The 20385-nt window shown below is 35.8% G+C and overlaps 1 protein-coding gene across 1 annotated transcript in view; it reads left to right on the forward strand.

The window, feature by feature from the left end:
* Positions 1-2036: 2036 nt before the first annotated feature.
* Positions 2037-20385, forward strand: part of LOC131075671 (uncharacterized) — a 67875-nt gene continuing 49526 nt past the window's right edge. The window contains exons 1-2 of the mRNA XM_058012522.2: positions 2037-2068; positions 8933-9331. Of these exons, the coding sequence (XP_057868505.2) occupies positions 2037-2068; positions 8933-9331 (431 nt within the window). The remainder of the gene's footprint in view (positions 2069-8932; positions 9332-20385) is intronic.

Genomic DNA, 20385 nt, shown 5'->3' on the forward strand with positions numbered 1-20385 from the left:
AAAATGTAAGTCTTCGACAATAGGTAAATAACTAGGCACAACACCTCATCTTAGAGACAAAATGTCTTCACTAAGTAGCCATCAATCCTATTACTAAAACTCATTTATCTGTCAACCCAGGGACATTATGCTCTAAATGGGACAACATTGTTTGTGCACTAAGAGTTTCTTAGACTATTCTATCCTAAAACAAAAGTCAGGAAAGGAAACAACAGGTTGCAAATAAACCTGGAAAACATTACTATTTTTATTAAGGTAAAAGTTGACAAAACTTGTTTAAGAACAATAAAGCTCTAACCAATAAAAGAAACAATTCTACTTTGCCTTGGTTGTAGGAATAATCACATAATAGAATTTTTACAGCTGTAGGAACAACCAAGTATTAAATCTATACTATGAACAGAATTGAAAACAACTGAAAACTAAACAAATGGAGTCCTCACCAAGTGGGCTCCCTTGGATGATTCTTCCTAGCATCTAAATTAAAACTCACATAGTATGCCTCAGAATTCCATTATTCATTCACAGAGATAACATAAATAGTATAAGTTGATTCTTTATTTCTAATGCTCAACAAAGTAACAATATTACATGTCTTCTTCACTAGCCTTTTTTAGAATAGGTTTATTGAATTTATAAGACATAAGAGATTTATTATCTAACTTCTTTAGTCACTCCACTCCTAAACATCTAGAGGATTGCTTTTATTGAAAGCATGAAATCAAGGAACAAAAAGGTTGAAACATAGTAGGAGTCTGCTCTTGGTGATTAGCCTTCATAATATATTGCTCCTATATTTACTCCACCAGTAGAAATGGTGAGTAAATGAGAGGATAACTGCTCTCAAACTAGATCAAAGTGTCCTCAATTGTCATAATAGCGGGCTAACTATTTACAACTGTATTAACTCTTTCCTAGTTTGTTATTTTTTATCTCCTTATGGCTATGCTACTACTTGGAAATTGCATTCACTACTTCCTCAACAACTTGAAACATCCTCATAATAGCTACACTCAAAGGGGTAAGCATGCAAAGAGCCCTGTCCATTCTAAATCACTTAAAACATAACATTTATCATTGTTCATAACCAAAAACACATTCATCTAGCATTCATGGCATTCATTCAAAGAGAAATTAGAAATTGAAGGTTTACTTAAAGTTATGGCTTAAAATAGACATAAATTGCATAATATCATGTCCCTTAAAAACACAAAAGAGTTTCAAACAACATAAAAGGTTTAAATAAAACATTAAAAATAGGGCTCATCATACCTGGACAACCTTTCTATTATGCTAGTAAACCCTTTTCTCCTATTTGTCCAAGTATAGATTCCATTTTTTATTGGTATATCCTTTAGGTTGTTGTCATCTATGAAAACTTGAAAATCTTGTTGTAATGTATTAGTTATTCTTGTCAGACCCCCTCTTTTATCTTCATTGTTTATAGTGTCATTGAAGTCCCCAACAATAACACAAAATTCACCCCCTAGATCAGACATTCTTCTTGAGATCTTGGACCATAATTCCCTTCTCTCTAGTGTGGATATCGACCCAAATACATTAATGAGGAAGAAACTTTCAATTCTTTGAAGAAATCTACACCTTATGGGTATCCATTATTTATCATCCTTAATCATCTCACAACACTTCTTCATCACCTTGGAGTTGCATAAGAGGGTTTCTATCAAACATCAATGTGAGTGTCTGCTGAGAGTTTACTTCTTCTTCTTTTTCTTCTCCTAGGTTGGGCCAAATAAGCTGATTTGATTCTCCATGAGGTTGGGCTGGAGGATATAAAATAAGATTTTTGGTACTATCTCCTTTGGAGATAGTCATATCCCCTGATCTATATCCTATATGGGCATCTATTGTGGCTAACCAAGGCCTCCCCAAGATGACTAGATATCACCCTAGATTATCTTTAGGAGATAATACCATGAAGTCAGCAGGGTACTCCCAAGAGTATTCGGTTGAACAAAAGAGCTATCAACCAATTCAAGGACACTGGGAGCGGGTCTTAGATTAGTGTTTTTGAGATGATACATTATTTCCTTGGTCATGACATTAATAACACCCTCTAGATCTATAAGGGCATTATGAACTACAATCCCATTAATAATTACTGCTACCATTGGACTACTAGGATCTGAATATTTAGGCACAATTACTTTTCCTAGCATTATATCTACTAGCTAACCCATTAAATGTACTATTGTTGGATCTTTCTTTTTCTTTCTTGGTTTCTTATGGCATGCATCCCTTATTTCCTTGCTATACATAGGTACATCCTTAATGGTCTGGAATAAGGGTATTTTAACACACACATGTTTTAGTTGATCCAAGAAATTAAAGGCTAGTTCTATCTTAGGCTCTATGGTTAAAAACCTCTGAGGGAATGGTGGTAATGGATCTTTTTCTCAAATTGGCTCATTAGTCCTTGAATGATTTCCTTGAAAAAGGGGGTCATGTGAGGTTAGATTGGTATTTGTCTTCCCTCCTTCCATAGGGAGTTCAGTCATAATAGGATGGGTAGGTGCTGGGAAGGTTGTTCCTGAATGTAAGTGCATATCACTTATGTTCATAGTATATGTAGGATATTGAATATAATTTATGGAATAGGATTGTTGCTATTGTGGCTTGTTATTGGGATTAGGTGTGGGCTAAGCTGGAAATTAAGTAGCCTTTGGCACATTGGTATTTTTATTTGAAGGAGCCATAATAGCTAGTTGATTAGGTGGTGCTTGTGACTGTAGGGAACCAATTTTCTGATTCGACCATTTTTATCATCCTCTCCATTACAGTGGTTGCTATTGAGGTGGAGGATTAGGATTTTGATAATTCGACCAAGAGTTTTTTTGGTAATTTCATGGTTGTGGTTCATAATTACCAAAATTTAGAGGGCATGAGTGTTGCCATTGATTATTAGGTGCATAAGAATTTGAATAAGGACCACTAAAAGATAGAAGGTCTGGAGGCATACCTTGTCTTGGAGCCCTTGAACTTCTCTGCGCAATATAGAAGATTTGTCCTTCATCATCTTAAATTGCCCTAAATTTTGGCAGTGCTTGCTTGTTCTCTATGGTAGCCATCCTCTTGCATCGGTAATCCATTTTCTTATGTTTGCAATGGGGGCGAAACTCAGCTAACATTGCTTCTGCCTCATCAAGTTTATTTTTGGCTTGATGTGTAGCCATGTTGTTGATGGTGTCTTGTTTGTCTTTCGGTAAATGTTTTATTTCCATCCTTGAATCTCCATAGGCTATCTTGCTTATGCCCGGTATGCAACCTCTAGTCTTCTTAAGAGATACTCTAGAATAATTTTGATAAAGCTTCCTTATATCACCCCAATCAGCTTGGGTCACATCTCCTCCTCCCATAAGGTTCAATGCATCCATAAACTCATCATTAATCCCTTTTAAGAAGATAAAGTTTTTATAATCTTTACTTAGCGCATTATGCTTAGATTTCTTGAAGCCAAACAAGAATATTTCAACATAGTCTTCCAAGCTCTCATATTCCTTCTATGACATCCTAAAAATATCATCTCAAGCATATCAAAACCTCTACAATAGTCCTTATACTTCTCAAGGAATTTCTCCTTCATCATATCCCAACCAGTTATGGTACCAACACCTAGAATCATAAACCATCTCAGAGAAGATTCCTTCAATGTGGTAGGAAATAATTTGAGCCTATGAGCATCAAAAGTGTATTCATAGCTTCTACATAGGATATCAAATTCAAACAAGAAGGTGTTTGGGTCTTCTATAACCAAAACAAAGATTTTGAGAAGGGCTGAAGCTGGAATATTCTATAGGTTAGGGAGTTGGTTTTGGTCAGGGATAGGAAACTTAAATGTGGGTTGAGCATTATTGTTAGCCCGAGCAACCATATTTGCTTGATAGACAATGATAGGCCAAGGATTTTCAAAGGAGTGCTCAACTGGTGGTTCTTGAGGAGGTGGTTCAATCTACCCCAAATCCCCAAAAATATCAAAGAAAGGGTATTCATATGTATCAAAAGGGTCAAATTCTTGAGAACCTGAGTGATTTTTAAGATTAGGTTCATGAGGAAGGAATCTCCCATAAGCATCCTTTCTCCTTCTCATGTGCATGCAGTTTTAATTTATTTTTAATGTGCCTACTGAAGATTGATATGATGATGCAATTTATTCCCAACTAATCCTACTTCTTTTGAAAATAAAGATTTTACTTCCTTAAAAGAAAAAATTTCTAACTCCAATCGAACTCTTAGCTTGACACCATCCCAGATAATAGTGCAAAAAATGTAAGTCTTGAAGAATAGGTAAATAACTAGGCACAATACCTCATCTTAGAGACAAAATGTCTTCACTAAGTAGCCATCAATCCTATCACTAAAGATCATTTATATGTCAACCCAAGGACATTAAACTTGAAATGGGACAACACTGTTTGTGCACTAAGAGCTTCTCAGACTATTCTATCCTAAAACAAAAGTCAAGAAAGGAAATAACAAGAAGCAAATAAACCTGGAAACTATAACCACTTCTTATTAATGTAAGTGCTGGCAAAACTTTCTTAAGAACACTATAGCTCTAACTAGTAAAAGAAACAATTTTGCTCTGCCTTGGCTGTAAGAATAGTCACATAATAGAATTTCCACGGCTGTAGGAATAGTCACATAATAGAATTTCCATGGCTGTAGGAATAGTCAAGTATTAAATCTATACTATGAACATAATTGGAAACAACTGAAAACTAAATAAATGGAGTCCTCACCAAGTGGGTTCCCTTGGATGATTCTTCCTAGCAACTAATTTAAAACTCATATACTAAGCCTCATAATTCTATTATTCATTCACACAGATAATGAAGATAGGATAAGTTGATTCTTTATTTCTAATGATCATCAAAACAACAAAACTACATATCTTCTTCACTAGCCTTTTTGAGAATCGGGTTATTGAATTTATAAGAAAGAAGATATTTATTAACTAACTACTTTAGCCGCTCCACTCCTAAACATCAGGAAGATGACTTCAATTGTGAGAGAATGCGACTCTAGGAAGGAGTGGAGTCAAAGACTTTTTTAACCATTACTCTTGCAAAACAAATAACATAAAACAATTGTAACTCGCAAAATAGAATATTATCATAATTTTTTCTAGCCGCTTCAAAAAAATAGATAAAACAAAAATGTATTTCATCAAATATTAGTATTATATGTAGTTATTCAAATGAATTCAAAAATCATGTTCTACACAGAAGCAATGCAAATTTACTTCCTTGATCTATCTAGAACAAAAAAAATTCCGCACAACAAAATATAAAACAAAATACACTTTTAAACTCCATTGAGGGCTTTCCAAAAAATAAATAAAAGCAAATTTATTAAGCTTATCAAGGGTTCAAAAAATATCCTAGAATCTAAAATAAAGAGAGACCAAGAAAAGGATGGTATTAGTCTCAGTTAGACAACTGAGGAGCCTGAAGCTAATAAACTACTTGAGCTAAACCTATGGCAAGCTTTCTGACCAATAAGGCAACAACCATCATAATGGCACCCTCATTGTGAGTTGAAAGGGCATGTTGAATGAAATGCATTTAAAGACAAGACATAAAAGATAAAGACACCAACACTAAAAAAATTATCCTTATCTCAAAAATTTAGAACTTACACAGAAACGAATCTTGACTAATCACAAAAAGGAAACTTGCCATCATTACAAGATAAAACAAAACATTTTTGTTTCATTCTAAAATCATCCATGTTTTTCTTTGTCAAATATTTTCATTATAATATAAAAAAGCATACGGGTGTCAATTTAAATCTCATGGAGTTTCTATTCATGGAGGAAATATATAAGTTTCTAAATAATTGAAGTTTCTTTTGTTTTTGATCGGTAAATAATATAATAATTTTATTAACTGCAAAAAAATAGCTACATCGATTCACAGTATCTGAACTTCACACCTACATAGTCATAAACTATACAAGATTGACCACCATATCCTATGCCAAGTATCAAACACCTACACACTATGTTTTGTTAGAGGGTTTTATATAAATTATAAACTATTAATAGTCTAAATCATCCACTATGCAAGGAAAAAATTTAAGTATCTGTGAAAGTTTAATTCACTGCCTTCTTATGGCTCAACTAGTAGTCATCCTTCTTGAATTCACTTTTCTTCTTTAATTTCTTTGGCTCGTTTGGCCCCAACATGTTCACCATTTGTTCTCGGCTTCATAGGTAGTCCTTGATGTAGTCCCATCCCACCTGTGTCTCCTCCCTCTGTGCTTCTTGGTCCATGTTCACCCCCCAAATTAGAAAGGGCCTTAGGGGTGGCACAAATTTTGTCGAGTGTATTCATTCTTTGTTTATGGCTACAAACCCTTCCCTTGGCCTCACCATTGTCATGAAGGACTCCATTTTAAACTTCTATTCCTTCTTGATACTCTCTCATATGACCCACATTACATCCTCCTTCATTCCTAATTTAAGCCCCCATGCAAAAAATATTGAAACCAGATCTACATTTGTTCTGTACTTGAATTTGAATTCCATGAATTCTCTTCCCAACAAGACATATACCATTTGGAAGAACTTCTGGTCATCAATCTTAAAGATGTTACACATTCTATCTTCTGAAATCATCCCCATAAACACCAATTGTTGTTTTGTTGTGACAAGGGAGAAATTTGCTTCCATTGTCACACTTGCACCACCAAACTTCCATTGCTTCCTCCTTCTAGTCACACACAGACTTGGGCTCTCTTGTTTCCACTGTCCAAGCAACATTAGTTTGCGTTGTGTTTTCCTTGGCTCCGTTTATCACCTAATGCAATGCTTTTGAGAATAAGCAACCTTACCATCATCACAAAATTCTTTCAAATCAAAAGCTGGTCACTTCGTACCACCACCTTGCCTTGCCATTAATACTCGTACATACCAATCCTGCACGAAGTGCTTAAATCATACCACACAACATGTGAGAGGGATATTTGGCGGTATACTCTCAATCCTTCCATTATTATCGAGTTGTTTGATTAAACATTCTCTCATAAAAAGCCTGCCAATATTTTGATGAGGATAACACCTATTTGCCCACCTCACGTGGCTCTTCCACCTCACCAAGTGACTTCACCTTTCATCGTGCCTACTAACTTCTATTCTTCTTGTGGGCTATCTCACCATCTCATCTCCTGCTCATTGAGCTCACACCCCTGATTGGATAGATAGTCTGCCTCCTTGTTTCCCTCTCTCCGAAAATGTGAAATTTTAAAATCTTGAAAATTGCTAAGCTTTGGCACAATTAAAAAAATAATTTTATTTATTGTCCAACATTGTGCCTCTTTTTTTAGCAATGGCGCCAACCACTATTTTCAAATCTCCTTCCAAATGGAGTTTAGATACCAACAATCATTTTGGCAGAGAAACAACATGTACTGCTCGAACCTCCACTCCATTATTGGTGCCATCATTAAACTTTTGTGCTCCCCTTGCCAACACTTCACCTTTCTTGTCTCTCCAATGCATCCAGCTCCCGATGCACCTGGATTACCTTTGGAAGCATCGTCAAAATTTATTTTGATCCATCCCACATCCGGCTTCGTCCAAATGTTGCTACTGTTGTCTTACTAAGGAGGATCAACCCTAAACGATCCATAAACGAGCCAAAAAATTGAAATTTTTAAAATTAATTTAATTTTAGTTATTTTATTTAATTTCATTGACACAAGTATGTCAAATTAAATGCTTTTAATTTTTATTAATGAACATTTTGACATTCACATGTAAATGTAATACGCCTCTCGATTTAATGAATAATAATTACTTCACACTTATAATATTATTTAATTTTTTTAATTAGTACTTATAAATTCAAAATAGACTTCCTCTCAAAATAGACTTCCTCTCAAACACTATATGAGATACAATCCAAATAAACAGTACACCAAAGTACTAATAATTAATATTTATTAACTAATTAATTATTAATTTTTGGTAATTAATTGTTATCAATTATGCTTTCAAACCTATTACAACAGTGACACTTATTCAGTCCCATAAATATTCCTCCAACTTGGAAATTTCGTTGGCAGCCCTGTCATTTAGAATAAATACCTCACCTTTCAAATCTGGTGAACTGAAGCGACCAGATTTCAAAACAGAATTGTGATCTGTCCGTCAAAAGCAGAGAAGTTACAGTAATATGAAAATGCTCTCCAATATGGATTTGCGTGCGTGTATTCTACTTGGGGAGTAAAGAATAAAATTTTTATGGTACGGCGTACCCACATAGCTAGTATCGGCTATTTACAAATACCCACATGTAAAAGGCTCGGTATGCTGGCCGTGACGCTTTTACATTTCACTGCTTTCTTTTTAATGTCTTGTTTCTAACCACTTTACTGTCTGCCTATGTTTTGTCTGCATATGCACGCTTGATGGAATGTTCAATCACCCTCTTTCTATTCTTTTCCAGAAATCTGGCACGGATCGGTTATTTTTATTATCCCGCATTGCAAAAAAAACGCATGTATTTAAGAAAAGAAGGGAGTAGCAACGTCAGTCACGGAATGTTTTCAGATTGAATTAGTTTGATTTTTCAGATAACTTTCAGGGAACTGAAAAAGTTCTAGCAATCTTACAACAGGGTTTTTAGATGGGAGTTTTCTCTTACTTTTTGAACTTTTTTCTTGAAAGCCAATCACAGTTAATGTATGAGGTATTGGTGGAAAGTAATCATCTTATCTGATGTTCATTGGGTTTATCCTTTTCAACTAATGCCAATTCTTCAGCTGGGGAGGGAGGGCATTGGTGAATCCTTGATTTGCACAAAATCTCTTGTGTTGTTGTCCTAACGGTCTGTAAGTACCCAAGTGTCCCCAAATGATATAGGCGAATGTGGTGGTATTGAAATAGCAGCAGAGATTAGTTTATTCCGCTGGCTTCTTCAAGGCAAAAGCAGGGCTCCGGTGGCTGCGCCTCACTTTTGTTCAGTTCGTGGTGCGGCTCTTCCTCCTCGGGAATCAGGAAAGACGGGACGCCTTCTTTAAAGGTGGACGCTGTTCATCCTTCTTCTAATGGTGATAAGGATGGCTCGCCCATGGAACCGCCCGCTACTCCCTTTCCAGTTCCCTTGGCAGGAAACAGGGAAAATGATGCTGGGGTTGTTCTGAAGGTGTGTATGAAGAGCAGCCTGAAGAAGCCGTGTGGGTGTGCAGCAGGCATGGAGAACACAGCTCCCAATGCTCATGGTATTGATTGTAAGAGGAGGAGGAAAGTGCAGTGGATTGATGCAAATGGACAGGACCTAGCCCAAATCAAGGAATTCGAGCAAAGGTCTAGTTTATAGCCTTCACATTTTTTCATTGTTAAACTGTTCTTATTTGTTTCCCCTCTTTTGATTCTTTACGCATTGTTTTATTCATGCACTAAAACTAGGTTTGGCCGGATAGTTACACATAAGACCTTTCTTTGTGAATGCATCCGTTATAGAGGTTTTTCCTGTTAATTCTGAATTTAACTTTTGATATCCAATTTTGATGGTATTCAAATTTACTCATTTTACAAATCCCCAATTTGATTCATTCATCAAACACAATCCCTGGTATTAGCTTAAACCATTAAATTAGCTTTCCGCTTGTGATCCGGTATCCCCTCAATGAATTAATCTTCATATAATGCATTATTGTCACGAGCTTCTCTTGAAAAAAGTAGCTGTATTGTTCATGGTAAATTTTTTAGGCTCTTGGTTTATAAGGTATTTTTGGGGTGCAAATTGATGCTAATATTAGCCGTTAGGTTATAGAGCTAGGCTATACTTGATAGTCAAAATTTATTAAATACTTTCTTAGCAATACACCTGCAGCTGTGTGTAACTCCTCTAGAATGTATACAAATCTGTTCAAACTAAAATATCAAGAGCCGTTAAAGATAACTTTGGATCGTCAGACAACAAATCAAAGGATCTGCAGATACACAAGTTTTCCACACAAACAAGGATTCCCAAATACAATTGCATTCCAATAAGCAGGATGAGAAGAAATGTGGAAACCTCTAAACCATAACTGCATGGCCAACTTACAACTGAAAAGATATTCTTGGTTAGTTACATATTCTTGGTTAGTTACAAAACCGTGTAACAATTTATAACAAGATTCTTGGATACCACCACGTCATAGACATTCAATCACAAAAACTATGGAGCTCATTCTTCTTGCCACACCAAATGAAAAACTAAGTAGAGAAGTTTTTTCTTGTTAAAATGCTCTTATTTGTTTCCCCTCTTTTGATTTTTTACGCATTGTTTTATTCATACAATAAAACTGGGTTTGGCTGGATAGTTACAAATAAGACCTTTCTTTCTGAATACATCAGGCATAGAGGTTTTTCCTGCTCATTCGTAATTTACTTTTGATATCAAATTTTGATAGTATTTAAATCTACACACTTAACAAATCCCCATTTGGATTCATTCATCCAACATAATCCCTGGCACTAGCTTAAACCATTAGCTTAGCTTTGTTTTTTGTGATCCGATATCCCTGAATGGATCAATCTTCACATAATGCATTGTTGTCATGCGCTTCTCTTGAAAAAAATAGAAGTTTGGTTCATGTTAAATTTTTTTAGGCTCTTGGTTTATCATGGTATTTTTGGTTATGGAGCTAGATTATACTTGATAGTCAAAATTTATTAAATAGTAAAATACTTTCTTAGCAATACAACTGTAGCTGTGTGTAATTCCTCTAGAATGCATGAGAGAACTAAAGTACCTTCAAGAACTGTTAAAGGTAACTTTAGATAGACAACAGGCCAAAGGATCTACAGTTACACAACTTATCCACGCAAACAAGGATTCCCAAATACAACTGCATTCTAATAAACAGGATCAAAAGAAACGTGGAAATCTCTAAACCATAATTGCATGGCCAACTTACAACTGAAAAGACTTTCTTGGTTTGTTACAAAACCAAATATTATAAATTATAACAAGATACTTGGATATCATCATGTCACAAACATTCAATCACAAAAAAAATGGAGCTCATTCTTCTTGCCACCAAATAAAAAACTGATTAGAGAAGTTTGAGCTGGGTGACCTCTGTTATCCAGGGTTGTCTCCATGCACAACCAGTTATGCAAGAACTATAACAGTTCATTTTTTTGTGTACTTAAAAACATGTCCACATCATATGGAACGAATTGAACAATTAGTTTCTGTTGATACTTTCAGGATATGCCTCTGCAGAAGCTGTTTGGTTGGAATTTATCTTGAAAGTGCCAGGAATTATACCTTTTCTGGGCAGTGTCATAGAATGTGGCCATTGCTTATATGTACAGACGAAAACTTAGAGTATTCAAAAACTATAGTTTAGAACTTGAAAGTTGATGGAAGCTGGATTTTTTTAAAGACGGGTGGCAATTCTGTCATTCCAAAACCATATTTTAACTTCTTTTCACTTTCCCTATGTTACACTTTGCACACAGTTTTAACTCTGTGATTTTTTAGTTGAACGGGAAAAGAAATTAATATGATTATTTTTAGGTCCAAACTCTGATCTCTGGCTTGATTGTTGAGTTTTTTATTTTTTGCAGTATTATTGTTGTATTTCTATTCATGTAAAATCAATTGTCAAATTTATGCTGTCGTTGAAAATGCCTGGAACTTTGTCACTGATTTTACAACATATTTGTAATATATCTGCTAACCATATTTTGGTAACTGTTTTCTGTTTTTGTGGAAGCTTGTTATGTTAAGTCTAATTTTATTATGGCAAACATACTTTTGATCTGAGTTACTGTTTTCTATACTGGTGTGGATACGGGTATTGGTATCCAGTACAGCAATTTTTTCCCCTTGTGTACAAGTACGGTATATATTTTTCTTCATCAAATGCATCAAGGTCTTCATAACTAGTCAGGGTCTAACAGCAGTTTCATCAGTTACATTCACCTACAAAATTAGAGGCGACACAGTGGTTTCCCAAAAACTGAAGAAATGTGGAGAGTCAACAGGTGGAAACAAGGAGCCCTCACAAGGAAGCAAAGAGTCAACTAGAAGGTGAAGAGACAAGAAATGAAGTGTTGGGAAACCAATATTTAAATTGGCTTTGCAATAATGAGAAAAGGGAGTTACATAGAGAGAATAGAAAGAGGAAAGTTCAGGGGACTCTTGAAGTGGGAACGGGTAGAGGGACTCAAAATGTAAAAGAGCAGAAGGCTCTTGAAGAAGAAAAGAGCAAGAGGGTCTTGGAAAAGAACATGAAAAGTGAGGTGAAGGATGTCTGAAGCAAAATATGCCAATAGCTACCTGAAGCAACTTCGCTAGCTATACATAGTGTGAACTATAGCTGCAAATTCTGTTGCTACGTATAGCATGATTTCCAACTGACTATAGCTGTCTGTAGTAGTCTGTCAAAATCTGCCTGTAGCAATTTATTTGCAGCAATAAAATATAAGCCTGTAATGTTTGTTGTGTAGCAGCAATGTTTATCTATAACATGTTCAATTAAAAAGATCTGAATTTTATTCAATGAATTTTGTGTTGATAACTTTTTTTTTCTGTTTTTTTGGGCAGCCCTTGGTTCTCCCTGGGTTCGTGTGGGTTCAGCCTGGGTTCACCCAGTGTCCCTCCTGGGGCACCAGAAAGTGACCCCGAGAGAACCCAGAGGGGAACCAGCCCAGGTCCTGAACCCATATGGGTACGGGTGGGTGTTTCGGAGGAACCTGGTAACACAACTTTTGATATATACAATAGGAACATGGTCCAATGAGGCATGTGAATTACTTGATGCAAGCTAAAGTTTTAGAGTAACTTTTACTTTAGTTGCTCAATCTTCAGTAGTCAGAAGTCGATCAGGACATTAGCTTCTTGGAAGCAATACAAGGATGTACATGTTTGGGATTGTAGCATACTAGCTCATATAGTTTTTGATGTAGCTATTTTGTTAGCTTGATATCCCATGATTTTCAGTTGCTCAAAGTTTTATTCATTTCCTAATTTACTACAAGGATGTGGAGGATACATATTATAGATGAATATGCCCTGCTCACCATTTATAATTGTCTTGGTGCCTGTTCCATATTTTTGCATCCATAAAAAAATGTGTTTCTTGGAGTTGGGACATTTCTTTATTTTTTTGGGCTTGATAAAATAGGTATTATCAGCATCTGACAACCAAAGAAAGAATAAAGAACAATGTTATATTTTACAGGCCAACTTAGTGAAATCAGATTAAGTGAAAGAGTTTTACATTACCTTCCAAACACCATGCCTACCCACTACTTTCAGAATAGACATCAGGCAAGTCAGAACCACAGAGTACAGAAAATAAAATGGAGCTCAAATTTACAAGAAACAAAAACAAGGTACATTCTATGATGTTTGAAAATTAAAAGAAAAACTCCAGGACTGGGTTAATACCCCAACCCTGACATTTTTGATGTAAAGTTTGGTGGTAGAATTTGCTTTTGCACAGGAATGATCATGGCATCCCTGTATTTCAGTTTTCCATTAATTAGAGATGATGGGCAAGGTTCTACTCTTTGCTTCGGTAACTCCTCCTGCTTGACCTCAAAACACATGCAGGGTGACCACAATTTTTTCCTCCCGCAGGATAATGTTCCTCCAGATCCTCTTGGGTTAGCACAAGTCCTCAGCCAATTTCTTTGTTTCAAGCTTCTCAATCTCAGATTTCTTTCTGAGTCAACCAACACTTATGCCACCCTTCCATGCTATCATCTTAATTTTGGGCTCAGCACTTGGGCTTTGGCAGCGAACAGGTAGCAGCTTTGTTTCAGAGACTGCTATTACCTTTATCATCTAGCAATATGCAAGCGCTGCAGAAGAGGCTTCAGCTCTATCTTAACCTCTGTCACCTCTTGCTCTTCATCTTGATTGCTTTCTTCTCTGCTGTTGATTGCTCTTCCTCTTCCTGAACAGCGCCATCTGTTTATATTTTGTACAATTTATAGATGGGCTATTTCTCACATATTAGTATCACTGCTGTTGTCAATATGGGATCCCTGTCTTTTACATGGTACACCCTTATTGTTGGTTTCATTTTGCCATCTGTTCATTTTAGAATGCCTGAACTGGATGCCTATGTGGATAATAACTAATAAGCCTTCTCAACATTGTTCCACGGAAAGGCCTAAGTCCCCCCCTGTCTCCGCATCCCTCTGTCTCCCCATCCCCAACAGCCGTGGAACATTGTTTCTCAACAACTTGACTGAGGTCATGATTTGTATAACAATTTTTTTCCTCTGTTGGAGATTTCAAGAAGCATGCACTACTGGGTGGCAATTGGTATGATATAAATGTTTTAGTCTTGATATCCAAAATGTCAACAAGGGCTCTTTGACTGTATAGAAACTATGCAATCAGATAATCTTTGTTGAAGTGTGATTACAAGCAAATATTGAGATATTCACATTGATTCTTAGACTCGTAGTGATAAATACAATATTAATTTGAGAGAAAATCAGACATGTTACATGGGCTACCAAGTATGCTGGTCTCACAGAAAGGTTTTGTGTTTGAGATCAGGATTGATTTGTAGATTTTAACTAAATCAGTCTGATTGTTGCACACACTAAATGGTCTGATAATAGAAGTCTCAGGTCATTTGCAACTGCTATGGACTGTTCTTGAACATCCTGCAAACCATAGTTCAAAAACTAAATCAATCTGATTGTTGCACACACTAAATGTTCTGATAATAGAAATCTCAGGTCATTTGCAACTGCTATGGACTGTTCTTGAACATCCCGCAAACCATTTGATTTGTGTTTGAGATCAGGATTGATTTGTAGGTTAAAACTAAATCAATCTGATTGTTGCACACACTAAAATGTTCTGATAATAGAAATCTCAGGTCATTTGCAACTGCTATGGACTGTTCTTGAACATCCTGCAAACCATAGTTCAAAAACTTGGAGTTGGCAACTTTTATATCACATAATTACCACAAAATAAATTTAAATTAATGCATGAAACATGTAAATAGTGAATTTAAAGAACACATTATCAATCTGTCATAATTCGAAGATTATATATTGCATACGACTTTTGAACACGCTCAGAAACTCAAAATTTCAAACATCTATGATTTAATAAATGTATAACAGCCAATTACACTCAAAAGATTTGTCTTCCCCCTCCTAGTACTAGTTCTATCTAGCCTCAAACTAAAGGTAAACAGGAATCATCATGACTATGGTTGGAATACTTAGACTCGCATGGACTTGGGAGCCCAAAATTATGACTTAATCTTGGGACTTGACCAAAAAAGAAAGAAACTAATGTATTTAGAGAACATATAAGTCTATTTTGATCATCGATTGTCATTCGAAGATTACATATGTCTATGTCCTTCGAATCAATAAATTACATAGTTCTGTGGAGTCTCGGAATGGAGGGACCAAGGGCCTCAATTGGGGGATGGCAGCAGGCAGGGGTTTGGGGGCGGAGCCTCCAGCCAAGTTGAGGGGCAGCACCCCTTGTGTGATTCAGAGGTGGTGCCCCTGGTACATTACTTGTTGCAATATTGGGTAGGGTTGAGAGCTGAAGCCTCTGTCACCAAGACCAAATTAAAACATTTGAGACCACATAAACCTTCATGATGATGCCACCTTTCATAATTTTATCACTGTATTTTCAACTTTTCTCTGACACCATGTCCTCAATATTTCTTGACCAAGTCTTCATTCTTCAAAGAGCTAAGGGTGAAGCTAGATAAGCTAACTGGTCTAAATTATGAGGGCTATACAGTTTGAGTTGAATATAGAAATATTATGGTTAATGAATCTTTTTCAAATATTTGAACTTCCAAACTCCTCTCTCAAGGCATTTTGTCTCTGAGCTGCAAAATACCTCACCTGTTGGTTGAAATCAGAGGACAGACAAATTGTTGAAATGAAAAAAAAAGGTGTGGCTTTTTAGTTACATTTCAGCATATGAGTCCATACCCAAAATGTATAAATCAGGCTGATTTCTGTTAAATTTTTTTGAGGTTTTTGCCAACTACCCAGCCAAGACATGACATGTAAGTTGCATTGTCTTGGTGCATTTTGTTGCGAGATTTGTGAGTTGTGCTGAGTCTGCTGAGTTTTCAAACTGTGAATTCATGTGAAGTGAATAATTCCTCAATTGTCTCCAATTGTTGATTAAATCTTCAAACCAAACTTTAAATGAGTCAACAATCTCTTTTCTCGATTGCATTCGCACCTGCCGAAGACAAAATTTTGGGGGAAAAAATTGTTATTACAGACCCCAGCACTCTTTTTCATCATCTGCCAAAAATAGCTGAGTCTGTGTTATAAACTTGGTGAGTCTTGCTCAGAATGCATGAGTTTCCTGCACTGACTCAGCAGCATGTCCCTGCGAGTTGCTTGCTGGGCAGAAAACTTCCTAAGTTCTAGGGAGTCTGGTGAGAACTTGCCAAGTTAATAATTGTGCGGCAAAGTGTAAACTGACATCTAGAAAAATAGATTGCAAATGCCACCTTCTTGAGGAGGTCTTGTAAATTGGCCTTCAAGTTGTTGTACCTTTGCATTCATTTATGGATTTTATTGAGGTAATCATCAGTTTGCTACTTCACAAACTTTGACATTGTGGTCATTCATTGCATATATTAATGGATATTTTTGAGTTGCGTCTTAGAATATGCTATTCTTCAAACTCTGATAATGTGGTAAATTATAAGCATGGTCATCCTAAAGGTTTTTAAGTTCTGATGTATAGTTGTCTTTGTTTTACTAGACCATTCCCTAATTATCTGTTTAAAAGTTTCCTTGAACTTCTCTATGGTTCATGAACATTATCAGTTTTTGCACTGCAGAATCTATCCCCAGAGCTTGCACATTATGGTGAGTGTTTGTTTTCTTCCCTTTGGAAAGGAGCCTGAGGTTTTAGAGCTGAGGATCTTCATCTTTGCACTCTATATCTGTATCAATATGATTGAGGTGGCAGTTTAGGACAGTTTATGACAGAATACCATCAAACTGAGTAACTTTTTTGGGCCATAACTTCGCAATTCTAGGTTTAAAACCACTGGAAACCATAGGATGTTTACACAATGATTAAAGGGTGCAAATCTTTGTCTGGTATAGTTTAACCATCAAAAAACCACATTGAAAGGCTTGAAAATTTCAGTGTGCAAAAACTTAGAAAATTTTGGAAAATCAAATTCTTGTCTTTTTATCTAGGTTACTGGTTTGGGTATGGGTATGCCAGTATGGTACAATTTCTTTCAGGGTTGGGTTCATTTTGGGTATGTACATACAAAAAACATATACAAATCAATAAATATATACATACTTGCTGCCTAAAAACAAAAATTAAGTTCAGAATACCAAATAGCATGCATATAATAAACAAAGCCAACACAAAAATTAAAAATACTGCATTGATGTTAGTTTGTCAAACTCAAATGTCATAATAGGTATTTGTTATTCAATTATAAAATAATAAAATTGGCAATCAGTGCTGTACAGGTTTTCATAAAGAATCAAGATCATCATCATCATCATCGTTATCGTTGACATTAGATGATGCAGGTAAATTAGAAGAGCCACAAGGAGTGCATAAAAGTATGATGGCTATGTAACTCCTCAAAAAATGAAGATTGTTGGTCAGTGGAAGTGTTCAAGTCAGCTAGCTTTGTCTCTTACCTCCTGCAACTTTGTTGCCCCTTGTAGTTGTTTTGTTTATGCAAAAGAAGGCATAAGTTGAAATGTACATATACTAACTCGTTTTCCTTTTTTGATTCCAGTCAAATGTGCTTTACTGAGTGGATACAGGAATATACATTTTGTTTCCACTTAGATGAAGGTGAATTGGCCACCTAATGAAGGCAAGGTGGTGAGTTAGAGTCGTAAAATTACAAATGAAACTTTAAATTTGAAAAAACTAATATAAAAAATGATAAAAATTTCAAATTTAGAGAGTTGTAGATTGAAAAAAAACCGTACTTGCAATAAAAATTTGATTGCAAGAGGTAATAGTGTTCAAATGTTTAGCCATGAAGGTACTGCTAATTGTAAGAATCCTACTCGTGCTTGTCACAGAGCAGAAATATTTTGACCATTTGAGCGTACAAACTCAACAAACTCATTTGTAACTATATCCTCTAAATTAGGATGAAGAAGGTAGTGTCTAGCAAATGCTAGCTTATGCTTGTCATTGATTTCCACATTTTTCTATGATGCAACTTTTTTTTTTGGCAAAAAGAGCATCTTGATGCTATAGCATTTTGGATTCAATGTGAAGGCAAGAAGACACAATGGAGTTGTCATTTTGCTCCATTGTTCAATAGGAATTGTGTGCCCATGTTTGAAGAAAAATTCTTTAGGGTTTTTATTATGGTCTGCATTTTCTCAATCATTGAGGATGCCATCATATGCCTCTCCCAAGCATGTCCTATCCATGTCAGTATGGTGGGTTATACTCATGCTGGGCTTGGTGAAACTAAGAAGATATTTCACACAATCCTTCCAAGTGTGATCTAGGATCATTTGCTTAATGTTTGTTGCCCTCTTAGTGTTGGATTTGTTGTTTGTAATTAGGGCTATCGGATTCCAATTGCCTTGGGCAACATTGGAATCCGCCCCCTTCATATAGGGCCAGGCCCATTACCTCACGGCACTCACCTAAAAAGGCTTGCACACTTCACTCAACTAAACACGCCTCCTTGATAGGGCCGACCCTATCCAATTAAATTAAAGGGAAATCAATAATTTATATGGTTTAAATTGTAAAGGAGGCCGACATGTTTGGGAAACAATATGTCTCCTATAAATGCAGTGTATACCTCTCATTATCACAATCAAGTCCTTCAAGCTGATGATATTGTATTCGGTGAAAAGCGAATTTCAGACTAAAGCATTTGACAATAGCAAGCTCTTCTAGATAGCGATTGTAGACAACGAACATCTTAAGGTTGTAGCAGATTCCAAACAGCAGACAGCAAACTTCTTAAGGTTGTAGCAGATCCCAATCAGCAGACAGGGAACTTCATTAGGGTGCTACAGATCCTAAATAGGAGATAGCGAACTCAATCAAACAGCAGTAGTCTTCAAATTGAAGGCAGCAAATTTCTTAAGAGGCAGCAGTCCATCTCCAAAATATAGAAGACTTCATTAAAGGACTGTGATCAGATGAGAAGGACTGCAAACTGATTATCTCCCTCACATAGTGGCTGCAACTCCAGATAAGTGTGTAATGTTCAGTTAAATTCTAATCATAAATCAGATCTGAGGACCCTTTAGCTGGGTTTTTCCTCCTAGGAGGTTTTCCCAGGGTAACTGTGCATTGTCTTTAGCATTTCATTTCCTTTATTATGCTTAAAGTCTGGAAAACTATAAATTGATTAACCTAATTCTAATTTTCTAAGTTTTATTCAATCTGAAAGTACTAAAATTAACAGGATTGCCTCCATATGGACCAAAGTTAGATTATGACCATGTTATAAAGAGTTCCTTGCACTTTCACAAGTTATCTGAAGATGATTGTGTTGGAGATGAATCGGGTCTCAAAAAACTATTAAAACATTAACATAAAAAATGTACATAACAAAAAAAGAAACATATTTAATTGTATTGTTTTACTTACTTACAATAGCTCTATATTTGAAAATGAATTGAATATGGTCTGCAACATGTGGTGCTTGGTGATGAATATTTGAATCTTTTTGGTCTTGGTATACACCTATTTGATCCAATCAATTTTGTTGCTAATCTTTTGTAGCGTAAGGTCTAATGAGTGGATAGCACAAGGTGTATAAAAGCTGTATGAATAGTGTCTCAACCAACAAACTAGTTTCTCTACAATTTTTGCATTGTTTGTTACACACAAACCCAACATATAAGTATCTCAAAGTTGATACCTCTGGACATTTAACAGATTTCAATATTTAAGATAGCTATATAAACCCTCTTAGGAAATGTAAAAGCGTTTTTATGTTTGTTTTTATTTCTATGCACTATATTTGACATGAAATAACAAAATTTGCCTTTTTTAAAAATCTCTTAGGACTTTTATGTTGTGTTTTTGTTTTTCAAAATTTTCATGAGAAATTTTTTGATTGGTAAGTTTACATTCTAGGGCATCCCTCAGCTTTAGATGCCATGACTTAGGGGTATCTCCTTTGTTAAATTCATCCAAGGCTTGCATTGGGCCTCATTTGTTGGGTATGCCACACTTAGAATTGGATGTGATAGTTTTGTAACAAAATAACTTGCACGATAGAAGAATATAATAGTAAATATGCTGCAAATACTTGATAATAATATGCCACTTCAAGGGGGCTACCTCCTAATTCACTTCATGGTGGATAGCTCCAATAGTCTTCACCAAGAACACATTGCTCAACATGATGATAACGACTAAC

This window comes from Cryptomeria japonica, chromosome 3 (assembly GCF_030272615.1).
Source record: "Cryptomeria japonica chromosome 3, Sugi_1.0, whole genome shotgun sequence".
Classification (NCBI taxonomy): domain Eukaryota; kingdom Viridiplantae; phylum Streptophyta; class Pinopsida; order Cupressales; family Cupressaceae; genus Cryptomeria; species Cryptomeria japonica.